We start from the raw sequence: 22,566 nt of genomic DNA, 5'->3' as shown, positions 1-22,566 counted from the left end.
TAATAGGGGTGAAACGAAGATGTGCAAAGGACAGAGGAAAGCAAAGACAAAATAAACTGAAAGCTCAAGAGGATTTAGGTTAGGTTGTGTTGAGTCGGTGTTGACTTCTGGTGACCACAGAGCCATGTCGTTTGCTTGGTAGAATACAGGAGTGCAGGGGTATAGCTATAATTGAGCAGATGGATTCAAAGAACCTGGGTTCCCCAGCTCCTGGGGGGCCCCCGCTCCACCCCTCCCTATTTTCATCATTATGTCCCTCACTCTGAGGGGCCACCAGGGAGAGGGGTGAACATGGGCCTCCTCTCAGCTAGCTATGCCCCTGCAGGAATGGTTTACCATTGCTATCTCCCACACAGTATGATATGATGCCTTTCAGCACTTATTATCGCTGCTGCCCAATACAGGAGTTTCCCATATTCTGGGAAACACACCAGTGGGGATTTGAACCAACAGCCTCCTGCTCTCTAGGCAGATTGCTTCCCTGCTGTGCCATTAGGTGGGCTTTCAAGAAACTTACTACAGTTCAAAAAAACACAGTAATAGCTTAAGAATATGGGAAATATGCTATTACTAGCTAATCCTGCACAGAGCATCTGTGCAGCAGTACACTCCCCCCACCTTCTGCCCCAGTCCCCTCCCCCCAAGCCTTCTGCCCTAGCTTGCTCCTTCCTCCATTTCCCCCTCTTTCTCTCATTCGTGCTCCCCCCCCGGCCGCCTTTTAGCCTGCTTGTATTTTCCCTACTGGCCATTGCCGCCTCCTCCTTCCTCCAGTCCCTAGTGCATCAGGCAGCCAAGCATTTAGCCAGCTCCTTCCTGCAGAGCCCTCCCTCTAGAGAGCATCTTCTGAAGTGGCCAGCCATTTGTCTCTGCCTAGCCAGGCTCCACCGCTTTCTCTCCCAACAGCTTCCCGCCTCCCTTCGGCCCCACTCCATTCCGTTCTCCTCTCTGCTTGCCCACTTTCCTTCTTTTCCTTTCCTCCCTAAGCGGCCACTTCCCTACGCGGCCAACCGCTGCCCAGCCATTCTGGTGCCTCCGCTGCCCAGCCAATCCATTGGGTTGCCGGGATGCATCCACACAGAGGCACGTCTACGAGAATTAATATAATAAACTGTTACTACTGCAAATATCTATACACTTATGAAATAAATTTAAAACTGATAGGTGATGGAAATGAACCAGAAATATGATGGATATGAACTAAAAAGGAAGCTATGGAAGGGAATAACTACCAGGGCTATAGAAAATAGGCAGGCAGGAACAGGGTTGTGTATTAAGTGTAAGATTTAGTAGAATTTAAGAGGTGAATGATCTCTGAAGGTACAACAAAGAAATTAAGGAAGATTCCATGGAAGAAAAAGCAGCAGAAAGGAAAAATTAGCACCACTTTAACTTACTCTGTTTAAAATGGGAAGCAGCTTCTGGTGAGAAGGAGAGGGAGTAGAAGGAATATGGAAAGACAGATAGTTAAAGCAACATAACCATAGACAGGGGAGGAGCAAGGAGTTGGTCTGCATTTGAAGAGAGTCCTGTCTGAAAAGAGAACAAGGGATAGGGGATGTAAAGAGAGTAGGATTGCAGTACATCAGACTTGGGAGAGAGAAACAAGCAGCTGGGGGGACAGAAAATGGAAAACTGCTTATGATTGATATATGAAAATCTTATCTAAGCAGTGATGGGCAGTCAAACCAACAAGCACTACTTTTCATATAACTTGAATGGAAATTTCAACTGCATAATGAAAAAATAGTTCAAACTACATAGTTTAACTACATAAATTACTTTTGTTGATAGTTAATCACTGTAATTAACTATCAAACAATAATTACTCTCAATTAAGAAAAATATTTTAATTAATTATCACACTGACACCATTTGAATACCAAATCAATCTCTAAGACTAACAGAGGCATGCCTGCAATTATCAGAAGAGACTGTGGCAACCTGACCTTCCATATTCCTACATTTAGCACTAAGAGAATGTTCTGTAAGTAAAATGTTAAGGAGAGTGCTGCACTCAAAATATTCTAGCTGTTCAGCCTGCCCCCACCCCCCCCCCCGGTTGTGTCAGAGGGGTGGAAGGGACTGCATGGAGTTTGCTGCTTGCAAGTTGACTACTTACAGGACTCAAGTGCTCAGGAAAGATTATTATTATTTGAGTAAAGTATATATCTAGATTTCCTAAACCCAGTAAAATGTTTTATTTGACCTGTTAAACAATTATTTAAAAATGTTTTTAATTTTCAATGTTTTAAAAGTTTAATTTCCAGTCCTTAGAAAAGTAATTGAAACTACATAACTATACAAAGTAGTTATAAAGGTAGTTCTAATTATATATACTTAAATATAATTATCTCATACTATAGTAAAACTGCTTTTGTAGGCAGTAGTTAAATTATTTTGATAAGTTAGTTCCATCAGTGGGTTTAAACTAGGAAGAAACTGAAGAAGCAGACTGAAATAGTTTAGAACTAGCTGATCATCTGCACCCCTAGTCGATTCTCCTCTCCCGCTTCAGCCCCAGTCGATTCTCCTCCTCCCAGGCTGCTTTTCCTCCAGCGGCGCCTTCGCTCGGCTGGTGTGGCTGGTACTTTCCCTTCCTCCTCGCCCACCGGCAGTGCTTTTCTCTCGCCAGCCAACCTGACCGGTGCTTCCCTTCCCCGCTGGCCTGGCCAGTGCTTTCCCTTCCCTTCCCCATCTACCAGCCTGGCCGGTGCTTTCTCTCCCTCCCCTCCTGAAGCACTTTCTCTCGCTTGCTGGCCTGGCCAGCGCTTCCCTTCCCCCCACTCACCGGCAGTGCTTTCTCTCTCCGGCTGGCCTGGCTGGCCTGGTGCTTTCCCTCACTGGCCAGCCGGCGCTTTCCCTCTGGCTGCCCAGCTGTCACCACCATTTTCTCCCCCGTCCCCGTTGCTATCCCCCAGGCAGCTGCTTGCAAACTCTCGCGAGAGCTGCCACACATGGGATTAGCAGCGGGTATGTTTAGGAGAATTTTATACATAGATAGATATAGATATATAAGCAAAATGACGGTCAAAGGAAAGTGAAGTATTGAGGCTTGACCAGATGGCAACTTTTGGAAGATGTGGAGTTTTTCTTAGTTATATGAGGTATGCATATTTAATTTTTTGTCTTGTAAGTATCACTGGCAAATTGCCTTCTTGGGATTTTTGTAGAGTCTCAGATTACACCTTCTGAAATAAAATGGCAGTTAGTAGCTGACATGCAGAGATACCTAACACAGACATTCTTAACAGGTCAGCCGTATTTTTCCAATCTTACTAGTGCTTCTAGAGCATGAATGAGTTATTTGAAGTATTTGTGCTCTTGCACAACCCATTACTGCAGGCTCGCAGTTATGTCCTGGCAGTTTGGGGTATTTGTGCTCTTGCACAAATAGCCCAAACCGCCAGGGCATAACTGAGAGCCTGCAGCAGCATGGATTGATCCACTGAGAGCCCACAGCAGTGCAGGCAGATTGCCTCCACCCTCTTAATGCTGCTCAACATGTGGGTCATGGATCTTAGTATACATAACTAATAGCAATAATAACCATATGAATTGTAGGATACCGACTGACAATTTGGTTAATTACAAACCAGACTACATAAACTGTATGTACACAAGTGAGCATCAGATGGCATGAGTGTGTTGGCACAGGGTTTGTTTAAGTACTGAATTAAATATTGCAGGCAAAATCTAGCCAAAGCCAAGTATAGTCAAGGACCATTGACATTAGTGGCCCAATTAAGAGCATGGTCAACTTTCTTCCATTGAAACCCGTGGAAGTTAATTAAATATTCTCAGTTTAAGCCTTTGAGTGTGCATCTACAAATGTTTTGTTCTTTGATTTCTGTAAAAGAGAGGAAGAGTCCGCCCCATCAAATGTGGGAGTACAGAACTGCAGTCATGTAGAAGGGCAGGCTTCTACAACCCAGACGAGCCCCCAGCTAAATAGCTGGGGATTCTCTAGCGGAATCTTGACTTTTAGACCACCAGGGATTTGTATTGAATTTCTGTTGGTTAAATGTGTATTATTTGGCTGGTCATGTCTTTAGTTGTGATTCATCTGGCATAATAAACTTTCTAAACTCCATCAATAAAACTTATTTGAGGAATTAGCATGAATCTATCAACCTTACTCTCCAGTATTGTCTTCTCTTTATGTATTACAGAGCATCAAAATTACTTTGGAACAGATGAAAATTTAGGACCAGTAGCAGTCAGCATCCGAAGGGAGAAGTTTGAAGATGTAAAGGAGAAAGAAGGTTCACAATTCAACTACCGTGTAGTGTTCAGAACAAGTGAGGTAGAGTTTCATACTGCTCCATGCATGTATCTTGCCAACATACTGCAACTAATCCACTCAACAGTTGTCCTAACTTCTTTTGTTCAACCTTGTACAACCCTGAGTTCCTTGACCCAATTCTGTGCTTGAAGTAAGAGTGGCTAAACATTGGTCTACCTTTTGAGGAGCTTACTAGAGCATCACTGTGAGTACTCCTTCTGTTTGTTGTTGTCGTCATAGCTGTACACCATTGGGTTTGGACCTTCAGGAGTTCTCATGCCTTTCTATACTTGCCTCTGTCATTTGGGTGCAAATGCCTTCTCAAGGGTATTATAAGTATTTCACTATTTGTGTCTTTCAAGATGTCTGAGACTTTTTAGAACTTTTCTGAGTTGATAGATGCATTTAATATATTTTGCTTAGCAGTAGTTTAAATGTTTTTGTGGATGGGATCATAGGTGGAATGATGCACCTTTGGCGTAATAAAGGCAAACTGGAACTCTAGCCTAGCTGTTCTTTCCCCCCAGGAATTTATTCCTTCTCATTTATAAGTGACTAAGGAATAGAGTTATAGGGAATAACTGCCCTTTTCAAAAGAAAACAGACGATGAGCTTGAGAGAGTAGAGACAGCAAAAGGGCAGAATATAAGTATGTGTATAGATGCTTGACAGAAAAGGCTTATAGGGCTGGGGAGGAGTTTGTAGGAAGAACGTTTGAAAAAAAATTCAGAGAGGTAAGGGAGTGGAGGAGCATGTCATGATTTTTTATGTTTGTTTCTCTACAGTATTTTTGGAAATTCCAGCTGTTTAACTTTTTCAATGTAAAACAATAGACATCCTGTTTAAGGTAAAAGGGTCTGAAATAGCAGGAGGGATGCTTACCAAGCCTTGTCAGCGTTGTTAGATGGATTTGATCAATTTAATATTTAAATTTGGTTGTCCGCTAGTAATTGCAACTGAGTCAGTTTTTCTGCTCTTATTAATGAGCTGAGGAAATGACAGACTTACCATAGTCCTTGCAATTGATGTTTGAACAATGCTAGTTCTCAGATTTTGCATTGGCTAATGCATATAGAGTCTGCTTGATGTAGTTTCTGATTTCAAATAAGTCTTGCTCTACAGGCTGGGAACTGAGCATAATATGTTGCCTTATGATAATTTACATAAGAATAGCCCTGCTGGGTCAGGCCCAAGGCCCCTCCAGTCCAGCATCCTGTTTCACACAGTGGACTATTTCAACATAGACTATTGCTGCAACTATACCAGCTGGCACTGGGTAACAGAAGGGTTAACATTAAGTACAGAGTTCTTCTGCATGGTTCCTGTGATACTCACACTCATGGGTTTTGTGCTGGCGTAGAACCTCGTTTTGGAATCTTCTAAAGCTTTACCTTTAAGACCTTTTGGTGGGAAGCTTCAACCCCAGCAATTAGAGAGGAGCGCGTTCCACCCTTACCTCAATCTATCGCTGACTGTTGCAGAGTACACTTCACTGAGAGCCTTCACCTATCCCTCAGCTTTACATAAAGCTTACTTTATGTAAATATTTCCTATTTATTCTGTTTACATAGAAATAGAATGAATAGGAACTAGTGAGAAGCAAGACTTCTCCAGAACTATTTCCCCCTTCTTTAGTTCAGTTCTTATCCCTCCCTTCCTTATCTCTCTTTAGTTTCCAGCTTTACATTTTGCATCTGTCTTTTCCTCAGTTGCCCCCAACCCTGTCTTATGCTGCTTCAGTTAAAGAAGAGATTTCTTCTCTCACTCCTTGCCCCATACCTTATGGCATCTATGACCTTTTTTTAAAAAGTGCAGTGCATGTGGGGCTAAACTCCTGACTTCTGGCAGCCATAAAAACTGCTTGCTTTGCTTGGGCGAAGATTCACAAGGTTGACTCCTGCATGAATTGCCTCAGTTTTATCTGGCAAGCATGCAGGAACAGAGTGTCTAGGCTATAAGCTTTGGGTGGGAGATCAAAAGGGTGATGTGCTACTGGAGCATGCGCCACTGGAGGATTTTAAATTCTACGCAGAATGGCTGGGGTGCTGGGCTTAGAAGTCCAACACCCTGCTACAGCAGCAAAGGACCAGTTCTTGGTTTAATTCAACCAGATACTTAAAAACACCCATTGAATTACCTATGTTGCCCCTCTGCTGGAGGTGGCTTAGAATTCATGCGAGAAACCAGCCTCCCACTTCTAAGAGACTTGAACATATTATTATTATTTTACACAGTCAGACAGGTGTTATTGACTGGTTTGTTTTATCCAGACATCGAGTCCTTCCCAAGGACCTGGGATGCCAGAATTGTATTGTCAATGTTGTTGCTGTTGTTATAGATATTGTCGCAGAATATAGGCTGTTCCCAGTAAAGCTGCTTTTTGTAATTGGCTGATGGTGATTTCTGTGGCCCCTATGGTGTTGAGGTGCTCTTCAAGGTCTTTTGGAACTGCACCCAGGGCACCAATGACCACTGGAATTATTTTGGTCTTTTTCTGCCACAGCCTTTCAATTTCAATTTGTAGATCTTTGTATTTGGTGATTTTTTCTATTTCTTTTTCTTCTATTCTGCTATCCCCTGGTATTGCTATGTCAATTATTTTGACTTGTTTTTCTTTCTTCTCGACTACAGTTATGTCTGGTGTAGTGTGTGGCAGATGTTTGTCTGTTTGTAGTCGGAAGTCCCGTAATATTTTTACATCTTCATTTTCTACCACTTTTTCAATTTGATAGTCCCACCAATTTTTGGCTACAGGTAGCTTGTATTTTTTGCAGATGTTCCAGTGTATCATCCCTGCTACTTTGTCATGCCTTTGTTTGTAGTCAGTCTGTGCGATCTTTTTACAACAGCTGATTAGGTGGTCCACGGTTTCATCTGCTTCTTTACAAAGGCGGCACTTGCTGTTTGTGGTGGATTTTTTGACTTTTGCTCTTATTGCATTTGTTCTTAGTGCCTGTTCTTGTGCAGCCAGTATGAAACCCTGTGTTTCTTTCTTCAAGTTGCCATTCTTAAGCCATTGCCAGGTCTTGGTGATGTCTGATTTTCCACGTATATTGTGCAAATATTGACCATGCAGGGGCTTATTTCTCCATTTTTCTGCTTGGTTCTTGATTTGTTCTCTCTTGTAGGCCTGCTTTGTTTCATTGGTGTTGAATAGTTTCGCATTATTGACCATTTGAAGTGCATCTTCTTCACTGTCCTTGATATATTCTTCAAGGCCTCTTTTCTCCTCCTCCTCCTACTGTTTGATGGACTTGCAGCATTCCTCTTCCACCTGAGCTGTGAGGGAGGTATAGCCTATCGACATCACTGTGGGGGTGCAGAGCATGATTGATGGTCATGATTTTCCTGGTCTTACGATCTAGCGTCTCTAGCTCTGCCTGGGTCCAGTCTATTATTCCTGCAGTGTATCTGATAACAGGTATAGCCCAGGTGTTTATGGCTTGTATTATTATTATTATTCAATTTCTATACCGCCCTTCCAAAAATGGCTCAAGGCGGTTTACACAGATAAATAATAAATAAATAAGATGAATCCCTGGCCCCAAAAGACTCACAATCTAAAAGAAACATAAGAAACATAACATAAGAAACATATAAGAAAACATAAGAAACATCAGCCATCTCTGACAGCTTTTAAAAAGTCTTTAAAAACACATCTCTTCACCCAGGCTTTTAATTAATGAAATTTAATTGGTTTTAATGCTGTTTTAAAATATTATTTTAAAATTTTAAATTGTTGTAATGTGTGTGTTCCCCACCCACCCATTTTTGTCTTAACGAATGTTTTATTTTGTTTTTATTTTGTTGTAAACCGCCCAGAGACGTAAGTTTTGGGCGGTATAAAAATGTTTTAATAAATAAATAAAATAAAATAGACACCAGGAACAGTCACTGGAGGTACTGTGCTGGGGTGAATAGGGCCAGTTACTCTCCCCCTGCTAAATAAAGAGAATCACCATGTGCCTCTTTGCCAAGTTAGCGGGGGTGTTGTACATATGTACAGAGTGTTGGGAATTCTCTCTGGTAAGAGAATCCCTTCTCCATATCTCTGTGAATATCCTTTCGCTACCAATCTGGCTTTGTAGCGCTGAATCTCACCATCAGCATCATGTTTGAGTTTGAAAACCCATTTGTAGCCTATAACTTTCCTTTCTTGAGGCAACTTAATAAGAGTCCAGGTTTTGTTTTTCTGTAGAGCCTCAAGCTCTTCAATTGTAGCTTGTTTCCACTTTGGGGCTTCTGGTTGTGGTAGCTGGGATATTTCCTCCCATGATGAAGGTTCTGGTTGTTCCGCCGTTCTTGCGAGGTAGGACAATCTCGGGGCTGGAACACCTCTGTTTGAGCCCGTTGATCGCCTCACCTCATCCTCTGTGGTCTCTCCCATTATCTCAGGTGCATCTGGTGGATCGCTGGGGGTCTCTGTGTCGAGTGTGGTTGGATCTGAATCTGCTGTCTCCTCCTCCTCAATTCCGCTGAGATCAGGAAGCATAATCCAGTCGTCAGGGTGTTTGGTCTGGTTGCTTGCTTTGGTGTAGGCCCCCTCTGAAGATGTAGCTCTTTCATTCTCATCAAAATACATCAATCTGCTTATGGTTATCTTGTTGGTGTCAGGATCCAGAATTCTGTAGCCTTTGGATTGTGCTGAGTATCCTACAAAAATCCCTTTTGTGGCACTAGCCCCTAACTTAGTCCTTCTTTCCTTTGGGATGTATGAGTAAGCCGTGCTTCCAAAGACACGCAAATGTGTCATGGACGGCTTATGACCATGCCAAAGTTCATATGGTGTTGTTCCTCTAGGCTTTGTGTGCATTCTGTTTTGTATGTATGTAGCAGTCATGATGCCTTCTCCCCAGAGTTTCTGTGGGAGGTGTGCGTCAGCAAGCATGCATCTTACCATGTCCAGGAGGCTTCTGTTCTTTCTTTCTGAGACTCCATTTTGGGACGGATTGTAAGCTACCGTGGTTTGATGCACGATTCCATGTTCTCTCAGGAACTGCTCTGCGGCACTGGACATATACTCTGCTCCATTGTCTGTGCGCAGGATCTTTGGCTTCCACCCAAATTTGTTGCTTGCCATAGCCATGTAGTCCTGGAGTTTATCGAGCATTTGTGATTTCTCCTTTAGTAGATATACAAGCATGTATCGTGAGAAATCATCGATGAATGTGAGAAAATATCTGAAATTACCAGTGGTTGCTGGTAGTGGTCCAGATATATCGCTGTGGATCAGCTCCAGGGGTCTTCTGGTCTTCCTTTCACTCTGCTTAGGAAATGGCTTGTTAACTGCTTTGGACTCAAGACAATAAACACAGTTAGTCACAATGTCACATGGTACAAAATCAATGCCATCAGCTGATCCCTTTTCCTTCATGTTCTGGATTGACTCATAGCTCCTGTGTCCCAGGCATCTATGACACAGTTGCAAGCAGTTTTCATGCAGGCATGACTGAGCAAGGTTCACTTCATTAGGCTGGTATGCCTCAGGTTTGGACCAGGCTGGTCTTTCTCTGTCTGTCTTTGATAGAGGTTGCTCCTGCACACTGTACAGCCCTTTGCATTCAGAGCCTACAAGGCAAACTTCTCCATTCTGGGTAACAGCACATTATCCATTTCTAATATACAGTTCACAGCCTTGTTTCTCTAGCTTGGATATTGAAAGCAAGGAGCTTGAGAAGTCAGGGATATACAAAACATCTCTCACAAAAAACTCATTAATTGATCCATCCAATAACTTGCAATACAAAATTCCTTCGCCTTTCTTCTTTGCTTTAATTGTAGTATTATTGCCCAAATGAACAGTCTCTTCAGGAATATCAAACAGTTCAGTATAGAAACGTAACTTATTCGAGATATGAACTGTGGAACCTGTGTCCAGAATAAACTTTTCATCGCCTTGCATCAGGGAAACACTGAAATTCTTATTTGAATCATTAGCATGCTTAAAGTCCTTATTTAAATTTCTCTCAGTAAAATCAACTCTTCTTGTCTGATTCTTGGGACAGTTCGCCACCTTGTGGCCAAATTGGTTACACAGAAAACATCTAAAGGCATTAGTCCCAGTTGGCCTCATTCCAGGAGCAGTCTCCCTGCTGGCGGTCATGTGATCGCTCTCTCTGGACTGAGTTTCCTTGACAACGAAACCAGACCTCTTTGTATGCAAATGTGCGGGGCCCATGCGGTTTCCTCTTGCAGCATTCCCTCCCCACCTTGGGCTTCCTCTTCTGGTATGGCCAGTTGTTGCTTTAAGAGCAAAGTTATTTGCCAATTCACCTTCATATCAAGAATTCAAAACTTTCCTTCTGTTTGCCTCAGAAGATATCATTTCCACTGCCTTCTCAAAGCTTAGAGCGGTGTGGACTTCCAATTGGCCGATTATACTGCTATAGCTGGGCAGCATGGTTAGGAACAAAGCTTCAAGCTTCTGACTCTCTGTAAATTCCTCCCCTGCAGCTTTAAATTGAAAGAAAAAATCTTCCAGCAATCCTAGATGCGTGGCAAAACAGTCCCCGTCTTTGTATTCTGCATTTTCTTTCTCAAGTTAAAGGTGTATGCCCACCCCTTTTTCATATGCAAGGAATCTAGCTTACTTAGCATTTCCTTTGAGATCTCAAGATCACATATAGTAATAAGATAGTTTTTACTCACAGAAGCAGCTATCAAAGCTTGGGCTTTTGCAACCTTGAGCAGCCATTTTTCTTTAGCAGTTTTCTCAGCAGCTGTAGTTCCATCTGTGGGGGGCAGGGTTCCTCTTCAGTTACTTTCTGGAGTCCTTCTGCTCTCAATGCAAGCCTCAGTCGTGTTTTCCATTCCAAGTAATTGGGTTCAGGATAGTCAGCCTGAGCTTTCCCTCTAGGTAAGTAGCCATCCTCACTGAGCTCCAAGAAAGGGCAGCTGCTGTAGATTAGCAATTCAAAGTGTCCACGGTTAGATCTCATTGGATCTCCTGGAACTAACCTAACTCTTTAGTTGCAGTACACGCAGTTCAAAATACTGGGCTCCCATAACCTGTTGGGAATTCTCTCTGGTAAGAGAATCCCTTTTTCCTTATAGCAGAGTGCACAGAGGCACAACACAGCGGAATTTGGTTTGGCATGCGTGTATGCTGAGAGTAAAGTAACTTGGAGCCAGTTCATCGTTTCAAAGCAATATATATGGCATTTATTAAAGAACTCCATTCTAGATATGAAAGTGAAGAGTTAGGATTTCGAATCTATTTAGCTAGCTGGATGCAGATGGATTCTGCATCTCTGCACACATAGTGCAGGGAATGGAGCTTGCATGTTGCAAGGTAGAAGGAACAGGGAGAGAGGGGAGAGAGGAAGGAAGTAGCTGGAAGGAAGAAAGTCCCCTGAGAGTAGCAATCTACATTCCAAAGGGATAGTGTCAGAGCAGTAGAGAAGGGATGACCAATGTCTTGACCCTCTAGCCCTCTGACTCACTAGTCTGTCCTCCACTGTTATTGAGACAAGACAACGCATTGTCCTTCACTTCCAACATGGCTCAGGGTGGTTTACACAGAGAAATAATAAATAAGATGGATCCCTGTCCCCAAAGGGCTCACAATCTAAAAGAAACGTAAGATAGATACCAGCAACAGTCACTGGAGGTACTGTGCTGGGGTGAATAGGGCCAGTTACTCTCCCCCTGCTAAATAAAGAGAATCACCACATTAAAAGGTGCCTCTTTGCCAAGTTAGCAGGGGTGTATGTTGTGCATATGTACAGAGTGCAACAAAAAGACACTACTTTCGTGATTAAACACACAATTCCTAATTCAGTGGTGGTAGTCTGCTCAGTTCAGATCTAGGGAAAAGCCTTTGTCTGCCCCTGTTGACCGAGGGGGTTGTAAACTTGATGCAGTTGGCCAGAAGTTGTACTCTACAGCTAGCCTCCCACTCTGAATTTCAAATCATCAAGCTTATATGGCTAGATATGAACATTTCTTGCTAGAGAAACTTTCTCTAACTGCTTTGGGAACTTTTGTAGAAAAGAGGTATATAAATATTCATCGTCATACGTATTCATTTTTATGATTTGATTGATTGTATTTCTATTCAGCCTGATATAGAAATCTCCAGGCAGTGTACAAATTAAAACATAAAACAATATAAAACAGTTAAAATTCATAAAATGGATAAAATCTCCATAAATAAAAACACATTAAAATTTAGATTTCAATGAAAAGCCTGGGAACATTTCCTTAATGAGGGCCTTAAAGTAGCTAAGTAACGTCTCTCAGCTCGTCCTGGAGCTGACTGTGGCTCTCTTTCTATGGCTGCAGCAATTGCTTTGTGTAGACATGCCTGTTTATGATCTTCTACACTTTCCTGTGAGGCAGGATTTTGCGTCGAGGATCTTCCCTTTGATGGCAAAGCCCTTTTTGGTCAAAAAATGGATGACACCCTGGAGAGAGTGCAGAAGCTTTGCTCAACTGCCCGCTCTATGGGATTGACTGACTCTTGCTTCTTGTCTGTGTGGAAGTTCAGGAACAAGCATGCTACTTCAAAACACTCCTCCTATCCCTCTATGGAGTCCTTTTGCTCCCAACCTCACTACTAGCATCATAAACCAGTGACCCTCCCCTCTTCCAAGAACATTGTCTCCAAATTGAAAACATCCTTTTACAATGGCCAATCACAGCGCCCCAACCTCAAAGCTCCTACTTTTCTTTGAAGCATGGTAAGAGATAACTACAGGTGCTTGGGTGTTAATCATCATAAGAACAAGAGATGCTCTGGAATTCTCCACACCCCCACCTTTTTCTGGAATCCACCAAACTGCTCCAACTCTCCCACTTCAGGAAGAAATCCAGTCACTTCTCAGGAAAGGAGCAATTCAACTAGTTCACAAGAACTTCCACACAGGTTTTTATTCCAGGTATTCCACAATGCCAAAAAAGAACAGCAGTCTATGTCCTATTTTAGACCTTCACAATCTGAACCTTTTAATCCAGTGCCTCTGCTTCAAGATGGTCACTATTCAGATTATCCTAACATTGCTGTCAAAAGATGTCTGCTTCACTTCCATTGATTTAAGATATGTACTTTCACCTATCCATTCATCCTCAGCATCGCAAATTTTTGAGATTCCGTTAAGGTCCAGATACATACCAGTATACAGTCTTCCCATTCGGACTGGTATATGTCCCTCGTTTCTGTGGTGGCTGCCCATCTTTGTACCAAGGGAATTAAAATATTTCTGTTTGTTGACAACTGGCTCCTTGTGGCAGCCTCCAAGGCCTCTCTCTATACCCATATATCCACTACCCTTTCTCTTTTAGACTCTTTAGACCTTTAGTTGAACTACAAGAAGTCCACCGACAGCTGACGTTTACCAGAGATTTGATCCCTCTGTCCTTGCTACGTATGAGGGACCACTTGGCAAAGTGGAATATCATCCCTAGACGAGTTTTCACAGAATTCATCAATCCTGGAGAGGCTAGGAATAGGGTTTCTCAGAGGCCCGCCGATTCTTCTCGGTCAAGTGCCCCAAGGGGATCCTCTCCCATCCATAAAGAAGCCCGGCTGTGCCACTTAACATCTGATCTTCCAGTCTGCTCTTTGGGTGATAGTCTCCTGGTGTCCCCTGCGTCTGTCTCCCCTATATCTTTTGACCCTGCCTTACTTCCACCATGGGAGTCCAAGGATTTCATCCCATTGAGTATCTCAGAAGTTGGCCTGACTTCGGATTCATTTATCCCTGACCTGTCTGATCTTATAGAAAATCTGCTGAATGTGCCTTTGATAGTGTCACCTGCTGCCAACCAGGGCCTTCAGAGATCCTACCAGTCGCCTACCTTGTCTGACATCTCAGAGCCATCTGCGGTGGAGGATCATATGACCTGCGATCCTCCCTCCCTCCTTAAGGATGGCCTTTGGCCGAATATCGCTAAATTATCCCGGCTTTAATCCATCTTGGCCGAAAACCGTAAATTTAGGAAAGATCTTCTCACTGTATCTCCTGGGAGGCCAACTTCTTTCCCAAGCTCCGCTTTGGAAAGGTCTTTGGCCTTGCTCCCTCGTGGGACGATTTGTTCTAGTACAGAATTTAATTTGCCGGTTTCTCATTTAACTCAAACCAAAATTTATTCCGTGTAGATTTTTCCCTGTAGGCTGTGGCCAGTCAGGTGCCCTGATCCACCTGCTCCTAACCAGCTTTGATATTTTGGAGGGCTGCTGGTAGCGGCCGTGTCTGTGTAATCCCTGATCCTATTGTCCCTTTTTTCACTAATGTAAACTCACATAGAATTGCTGTCTCCCAAACAGTCCCCCACTTGACTCACATGAGTATCTGTTTGCCCCAATGTCTCTGGTCCCTCCCCCTATTAAGAGCTTGGATGATTGCCCTCCTGCAAGTAACCACCCCAAATGATCTTTGACCAGTTGGAATATTGCTGGGTGGGCTAAGAAAAGCTCGGATCCTGCATTTATTTCCTTTTTATGCAAATGCAATGTGCTATTGCTTCAGGAAACCTGGGCTAAAGATGACTTATCCATTAATGGTTATGAGGTGCATCAACTGGCTGCCCATGTTGAGTCTTCTAGGAGGAGACCTAAAAGAGGTCTGGCCTGCTGTATTTCTCTTTCCTCAAATGTGGTTTCCACCCGGCTTCCCGATTTTTCTCATTACGCTATGGCTGTCCTTATCCAAACCCAACATGAGGAACTAGTGTTTATTAACGTTTGCATAACCCCTGGTTCCTTGCATAGTTCATGAGTTCATATATGGGAGCAACTGGATTCTGGATATTTCCCTGAGCTCCCTGTGTGCAGCTATTTTGCTCGCGGGTGGTTTTAATTCAAGATGTGGTCCTGATGACCCCTCTGTATATTCCTCCTCCTTATAGTGTGGGGGGGATTTTACTGGTGGCCCCAGGCTTCTATTCGTCTCTCTAAAGATACAGTTATCAACAAGGTGGGGTCTCTTTTGTTACATCTTGTCCGCTCACATAACTTGAGTTTTTTTAATGGTTCCATCCTTCCTGATATCCCGGGTTAATTTATGTATCTGTCTTCCTATGGCTGTAGTGTGATTGATTACATTTTGGTTTCACCCCAGCTTTTTTTCCAGGGTGACAGAATTTGTGGTGAGGGAGCAAGCTTTTTGTGACCATCTACCTCTTCATACATTCCTCGATTTGCCCTGGCCTGGGCTGGATCATTTTTTACTTAGTCAGAAGGGGTCCTGTCTGTCTAAGGTGTGGGGAAGGATGAAATGGTCTCTATTAGTGGAGAACAAGTTGAATATCTTATACTCCTCTTCTCCTGGTATTGCTCTTCGCTCTGCAGTTTTATTGGCCCAGTCGGATGAGGTGATAATCTCCTCTTATGTGGAGCTGGAAGGAGCTGTGTCTTATCAATTCGGGAAGTTAGATCAATCACAGTCATCTAAACCCTGTAGAAGGAACAATTGCAAGGGGTGGTTTGTTTCCCAGTGCCGGGAGTTACTGGGTAGGCTCGGGAATTTGTATAATGCCTATCGATCAGGTACATTTCATGAACTTCCCTCTAAATATTTTACTATCAAGAGAGGCTATAAAATGTATAAAATCAGCTAAGTCCCAAGAATTGAAAACTATTTGGAGAAAACTGATTATGGCCACTCAGGCTAGAGATAGTGGCACCTTTTGGTATATCGAATCTGGGTTTAATCAACCTAGTGTGAGTTCTAGGGTGCCTACTCAAGCCTGGGTTGCCCATTTTAGGTCTCTTTTTAATGCGGATGTACTTCTTCAAGCAATGACTCCCTCTTTCCAGAAAGGCTAGCTCTATGGCCCCCTGTGACTTCTGCTGATATAGTTAGCTTAGCCTCAGCTCTGAAGAGAGGTAAGGCACCTGGTCCAGATCGTATCCTCTCTGAGACCCTGTTGGCCAACTTGGACTGGTGGGCTCCTATTTTGGCCGGCCTGTTCTCTTCAATTAATAATACTGGCATTATTCCACCCTCTTGGAAGGAGGCCGTTGTGATACCCATTTATAAACATGGTTCTCACTCAGATCCCTCCAACTACAGACCAATTAGTCTTCTGTCAATAGTGGGCAAGCTTTATGCGCGTTATCTACTGGCTAAGTTGGAAGGCTGGATGCTTGATTTCAATGTTCTTGGTCCTGAACAGGCTGGCTTTTGGGCGAACCACTCCACCCTGGACCATTGTATGTTACTGCATCACTTGGCCACTAAGTATACAAGTACCTTTAAGGGCAAACTCTTTGTTGCATTTATGGATCTCCAAGCTGCTTCCGATTCTATACCTAGAGAGCTATTATGGGCCAAACTCACAACAACATCTATTGATAGAAGACTTTTATTTCTGATAAAACAACTTTATGCTGACTCCTCTATTCGAGTCAGGTTTGACCCAAAAGGATCCCTGACAGATTCCATTGTTACGTCTAGAGGAGTCAGGCAAGGTTGTCTTTTGGCCCCAGCCCTCTTTAATTTATTTGTTAATGACCTGGCCTCTGAGTTGAATAAGGTGGATGTTCACTCCCCTAAGCTGGCAGACCATCGGGTTCCAGTGCTCCTATATGCTGATGATTCAGTCCTCTTGTCCCAGACCCAAATTGGTCTCCTCAGACTTTTGAAAGCGTTTGCCCAATATTGTAATGATAGCCACCTTTCCATTAACTTTGCTAAATCTAAGGTGTTAGTGTTCTCGAACACCAGGAAGATATACAGCTGGAGTATCAACCATATTAAGACCGACCAGGTTTTTAAGTTTAAACATCTTGGTATTTATTTCCAATCCAATCTTAATTGGAAATCACAGTGTTTACATGTGATCCATAATGCACGCTCCACATTGTATGCTTTTCTCCGTTTTTGCTTCACGAGGGGTGGCCAAATACATACCTATGGCTCTCAGGGTGTTTCGAGCCAAAATTGTAGCTCAAATGCTCTTCGGGACTCCACTATGGATTCAGGGGATACAGTCGGAGATGGATTCTATTCAGTCCAGATTTCTCAGAGCTATTTTTAGAGTGCCAAGATGTGTTTCCTATGGCGCTTTGTGCTTGGAGTTGGGTTCCTATTCCATTGCCTGTCGGGCTTGGGAGCTTACACTAACTCACTGGCTCAAATTTTGCCTTGGGTCTCAGAGTTCATTGTATATTCAACTTATGTGGAGGGACAACTTCCCTAACCCTTGGTTATCTGTGGTTAGCAAAAAAAGTGTTGAGTTTGGGGCTTTCTTCCTCCAGCTTATCGTCTCTGTGCTTTACCAGCACTGAGGCTACTATGATCCAACGCCTTAGAGACATTGAATATCAGCGCCTTGTCTCCTTAGCGAATAGATGCTGCTCTCCCATATATCTTGGTATTTCCCTCCCTGCTCGAAACTATCCTGCTAAATATCTCTCCATGCTCCATCTGGTTAAATTGAGGTCAGCCTTTGCAAGAGCCAGGCTGAATGTTTTACCCTCTGCCTTGCTCTGTAGAAGGTTTTTCAAGGATTCCCCTTTTTCAGGGCTATGTTCTTGTGGAGAGGGCTGTTTAGAAACAGTTGCTCATGTGTTTCTGTACTGCCCTTTGTTCCGTGACTCAAGGAAAGAATTATTGACCCCATTTTTTGTTCAGTTCCCAGGCAGGCCTGACTCATTTTATCTTAATTTATGTCTTGCTGATGACAATGTGGATATTACTGAATGGGTTGCTAAATTTTTATATGGGGCTATGAAACTGACCTCTTGTCATGGGGTTTTATGAGGCTGATTGTGTATCTTTTAGTTTTTTTATCCTGTATATTTATCTATGGTAACTATCTAAAGTTTTAATTTTGTTTGGCTTATGGCCATAAATAAAATGATTGATTGAGTGAAATCTGAAACAGCAAGTGATCCTTCCTGTTTTTCAGTTACGGGGTCACCCTCACATCAATCTTGTTGCCGCAGCAGAAAACATCAAGTGCAAACTCTTTTGCAGCAGAGAAGGTCACAATCCCTGTTCCTTAGTGGATGCTCTCTACAGTTTTGGGGGAGAAATCTCCTGTATTTCAACCTTTCCCCTATACCCAATGTACTCTAAAAGATAAAGCAATTGTCATCTTCATAGCACCATGGTGGCCCAGACGAGCTTGGTTTACCACCCTCTTGAACCTGCCCAACAATGCATTTGTGCACTTACCTCAAATTCCAGATTTATGTCGGTGAACAGTGGCACTCAGCTCCATCCCAGCATCCATTATCTTTGTCTCACAGCCTGGAAGATAGGTTTGAGGTAGGGTTAAGCCTAGAATTACAAAACATCCTTTCTGCTGCTAGAAAGCCATCTACACAATCTTATTTGGCTAAATGGAAGCATTTCGCCCAATATGCCACAGATAGGATTTTTTTTTAAGCCTAAGACAGCCTCTCTGTATTTTATACTGTCTTATATGTTGTCACTCAAAGAGGAGGGCCTAGCCTTGTCCTCCCTATGTATTCATTTAGTGGCTTTCTCAGCCTTTCACATTTATTCTGCTTTGTTTATGAATAAAACAGAGAATTCTTTTTTGAAGGTTTATCCAACACCAAAATTGTGTCCCTCTTGGAATCTGCAGTTGGTTCTGACTCAGTTGTGTAACCTTTGAACCCCTAATAACGTGTTCTTTTGAGTTCTTAACTCTTAAGACTGCATCTTTTTTATTGCAATTACCTCTGTGAGAAGAGTCAGTGACCTGAGGGCTCTGTGAACAGACCCTCCATTCTTGGTTTTTAAAAAGGACAGAGTGGTTCTATGTCTTGATTTCTTATTTCTACCCAAGGTTGTTTCTGAATCTCAACTTTCTCAAGGAATTTGTCTACCAGTATTTTTTTCCTAGCCCTGCCACTGACCTGGAGTGCATCTGCCATACCCTTGATGAACACAGGGCTCTAGACTTTTATTTGAAGAGAACAGTGGACTTATGCAAATCTAACTCTGTTTCTAACAGCCTTTGCTGAGCCTACCAGAGGTTGCTTGATTTCCATGCATAGACTCTCTTCTTGGATCTCCCAAACTATCCGTCTGACCTATGATCTGGCTAAGAGACCTCATCTACAGTTGCTTCAAGCCCATTCCACCAGGGCCATGGCTGACTCTACAGCCTTTGGCAGAGGAGTTCCTGCAGATGTCATCTGAAAAGTGGCTGCCTGGTCTTAACCATCCACCTTTACTGAACAGTATGCATTGGATCTTAAATCCAGGGCACGTGCCAAGTTTGGCACTTCTGTTCTTCAGTCTATTTTTCAATAAAGCTGCTCCTTCCAACTGGCTGTGTTTGCTTATTATGATCCCATGAGTGTGAATACCTCAGGAACCACACAGAAGAAAGGCAGATTTCTTACCTGTAACTGTAGTTCTTCTAGTGGCTCCTGTATATTCACATGACCCACCCCCACCCCCCCCACTGCAGTTTTCGCTTCATATTTCTCTTTGGCAGTCACTCAGACTGAGGTAAGGGTGGAACATACTCCTTGCTAATTACTGGGGTTGAGGCTTCCTGCCAAAGGTCTTAAAGATAAAGCTTTAGAAGGTTCTGAAACGAGGTTCTGTGCCAGCGCAAAACCCATGAGTGTGAATGGGTGGAACCACTAAAAGAACTACAGTTACAGGTAAAAAACCTGCCTTTCTCATGGTTCTGTATAGACTTTATTTAGATTGTGAAACCTCCTACTAGTTTTGTTCTTTTAAAATGTGTTTGACTTCAGTTTAATTTGAGGTTGTCATTCCAAGTTGTGTTTTGTACCACACTACAGTTAAGTAGAAGTTAGTTGAAGATTGTTTTGAATTATAAACATTTAGTAAGACTTCCACTCTCACTGTAGCTTACAACACTGAGAGGAGCAATTTTAGAAGATGCCATTCCATCTACTGCGAGACATGGCACAGCACGAGGCCTACCTCTTAAAGAAGTGTTGGAATATGTAATACCAGAACTAAGCATTCAGTGCCTGAGGCAAGCTTCCAGTTCGCCCAAAGTCTCTGAGCAGCTGCTTAAATTGGATGAACAAGGGGTAGGTAATGCATGCTTTCCCTGAACTTATGTCCAGGTGTTGTCATACTGAAATAGATCGTTGTCATAAATAAATATTAATCTTGGATCTGTCTAGTTGTGTAATTGAGGATTTTTGACACAATTACTTATGATATGACCGAGATGTTAACAAAAATGGAATTAAAAATAGTTATACAGAGAATATGGTCTTCCCAAAGCTGATTTTTTTTTTAAAGGCACCACTTTTATATTTACATTGCAATAGGAAAACTTGGCAGTTTAGTCAGCACTTTCAGGTAAATTCTTAGAATAGCAAAGTATTGGAGCGTTGCAGATTGTACTAGAGAAGATAATCAACTCATCACTCTTTCATGCCAAAGTCTTCCCCCCACCTCTTTTGTAATTAGCATGCCTTATTCACAGCAGTAATCTTCCTAGTGATACAGATTATTTGATGGCTCAAATAGCTGAAATTCTAATTGCGACTATCTAACAAATTAACACTGCATTGACAATGAAACAAACATATACTTTAAATTCAGAGTGAATAATAGTGAGACTATCTGGCTCAATAAGGCAAATCTTAATATCTGCAGAGAAGCAAAGGCATATGAGGTATTTACTCATTTCAAATTTATTGTAAAAAGAATTTCTGAAGGGCGATCTTTAATATAACTTTATATATGAAGTAAAATGAGCCTTGACCTTGGTTTTCAGTCTTTTGCAATGATGAAGCTAAAGAGGTTACATTTCTCACAATAGTTTAGAACTCACTGAATGAACAAATTTCAATCCATCAAAAGCTTTGGTATGGCTTGGTATGCATTGAGAAATGTTCTTCTCTTGACACTGCTAGGGAAAGAAAAATCTTGCATCCATTACACTCAAGAGAAAGAAGTGGTGGAAGACAAGGTTATAGGTTTGTTCAATGCATTACGTTTTACCCTAATAATATCTCCTCAACTCTATATTGGGTTTAATGACCTTCTTCTCAGGGATGTTAAAATGGAATGCAATGAAAGGGCAAAGTACTTTGACACATGATAATACTATAGCCCTTGTCCTTAAAGGACTGTTCTTGACACTCAGAGGCAATGATTAATAAAATATTAATTAGTTCACATCTACCCCCTTCCTTGTCAAATGTTGCACTGTTCAACTATAATTGGGGGGAAATGATGTATAATTGTATGAGAAACTAAAGTTCAATAACTTTAGGAGAGGAGAGCTGGTCTTGTGGTAGCAAGCATGACTTGTCCCCCTAGCTAAGCAGGCTCTGCCCTGGTTGCATATTAATGGGAGACTTGATGTGTGAGCACTGCAAGATATTCCCCTCGGGATGAAGCCGCTCTGGGAAGAGCAGAAGGTTTCAAGTTCCCTCCCTGGCTTCTCCAAGATAGGGCTAAGAGAGATTCCTGCCTGCAACCTTGGAGAAGCTGCTGCCAGTTTGTGAAGACAATACTGAGCTAGATAGACCAATGGTCTGACTCAGTATGTTCCTATGTACCTATGTAACTTCAGCAACCACCAAAGAAGTGGGCTGAATCTTCCTACTGATTTTTATCCTAAGAAAAAGATCAATCCACCTTAAGCCATACTGTTGTGATCCTAAGTCACTTCCTTTGGTGACATAGCCCTTCATTGTCAAAAGTAGGGTGTACTCCACACTGCTCTCTAACTGTAATTCTGCCTGGTCACAGAGATTTGATTCTGGCTTTACCCTGCTGACAGTTTGGAATATGGACAGATTTTCACAAAAGAAGCGGCAGTCATTCTATTGATAGGCTTAATTCATAAATGAATGTATTGTCAACGGGTTCCTGGACTCAAATTCTTTCTCTGTATTTTTGGTGGGGTGATTTTTTTTTAAACACTTGAGGATTTCTGCTGCATATAGATGAGTGATTGTGTTGGTGAACAGTTAAGCCAATTCTGCTAAAAACCTCCAGTGCTGCCCAGTTAAACCCCAGGCTATATTTAGAGGCAAATGGAGAACATCCCAACAAAGCTTTAGCTTGCATGATGGCATAAAGATTAGCATAGACAAACTCTTAATGAAGAGCTTTATTTCTCCAGGCATTTGGGGTCTTTTTTAGTTTAGTTCATAGTCTATCATAAGGCTCATGTATACACAAAAACCACAAGCAAAGTGTTCATGAAAACAAAAAGATTTTTGAGATACAATGCTTTAATAAATCATTTGTTCATTACTAGCTTGCTTCCTTGATCTGACTTCAGGCAGGAGAAAATAAGTGTGAATACATATTTAAAATGTACAATAAAATTGTGTTCTAAAAATCTAACCTGATAGTGGCTTAATCCTAGCACCC

The 22,566-nt window shown here is 42.4% G+C and overlaps 1 protein-coding gene across 10 annotated transcripts in view; it reads left to right on the top strand.

Annotated features, from left to right (window-relative positions):
- SIPA1L2 (signal induced proliferation associated 1 like 2) overlaps positions 1-22,566 on the top strand; it is a 169,941-nt gene that overhangs the window by 71,770 nt on the left and 75,605 nt on the right. For all 10 annotated transcript variants that reach the window (XM_053298828.1, XM_053298854.1, XM_053298822.1 and 7 more), the window contains 2 exons: positions 4,170-4,303; positions 20,067-20,255. In XM_053298828.1, coding sequence (XP_053154803.1) covers positions 4,170-4,303; positions 20,067-20,255 — 323 coding nt within the window. The remainder of the gene's footprint in view (positions 1-4,169; positions 4,304-20,066; positions 20,256-22,566) is intronic.

Source organism: Hemicordylus capensis, chromosome 1, assembly GCF_027244095.1.
Source record: "Hemicordylus capensis ecotype Gifberg chromosome 1, rHemCap1.1.pri, whole genome shotgun sequence".
Classification (NCBI taxonomy): domain Eukaryota; kingdom Metazoa; phylum Chordata; class Lepidosauria; order Squamata; family Cordylidae; genus Hemicordylus; species Hemicordylus capensis.
Note: the sequence above shows the minus strand (reverse complement) of the source record. Positions and strands in the feature narration are given on the sequence as shown.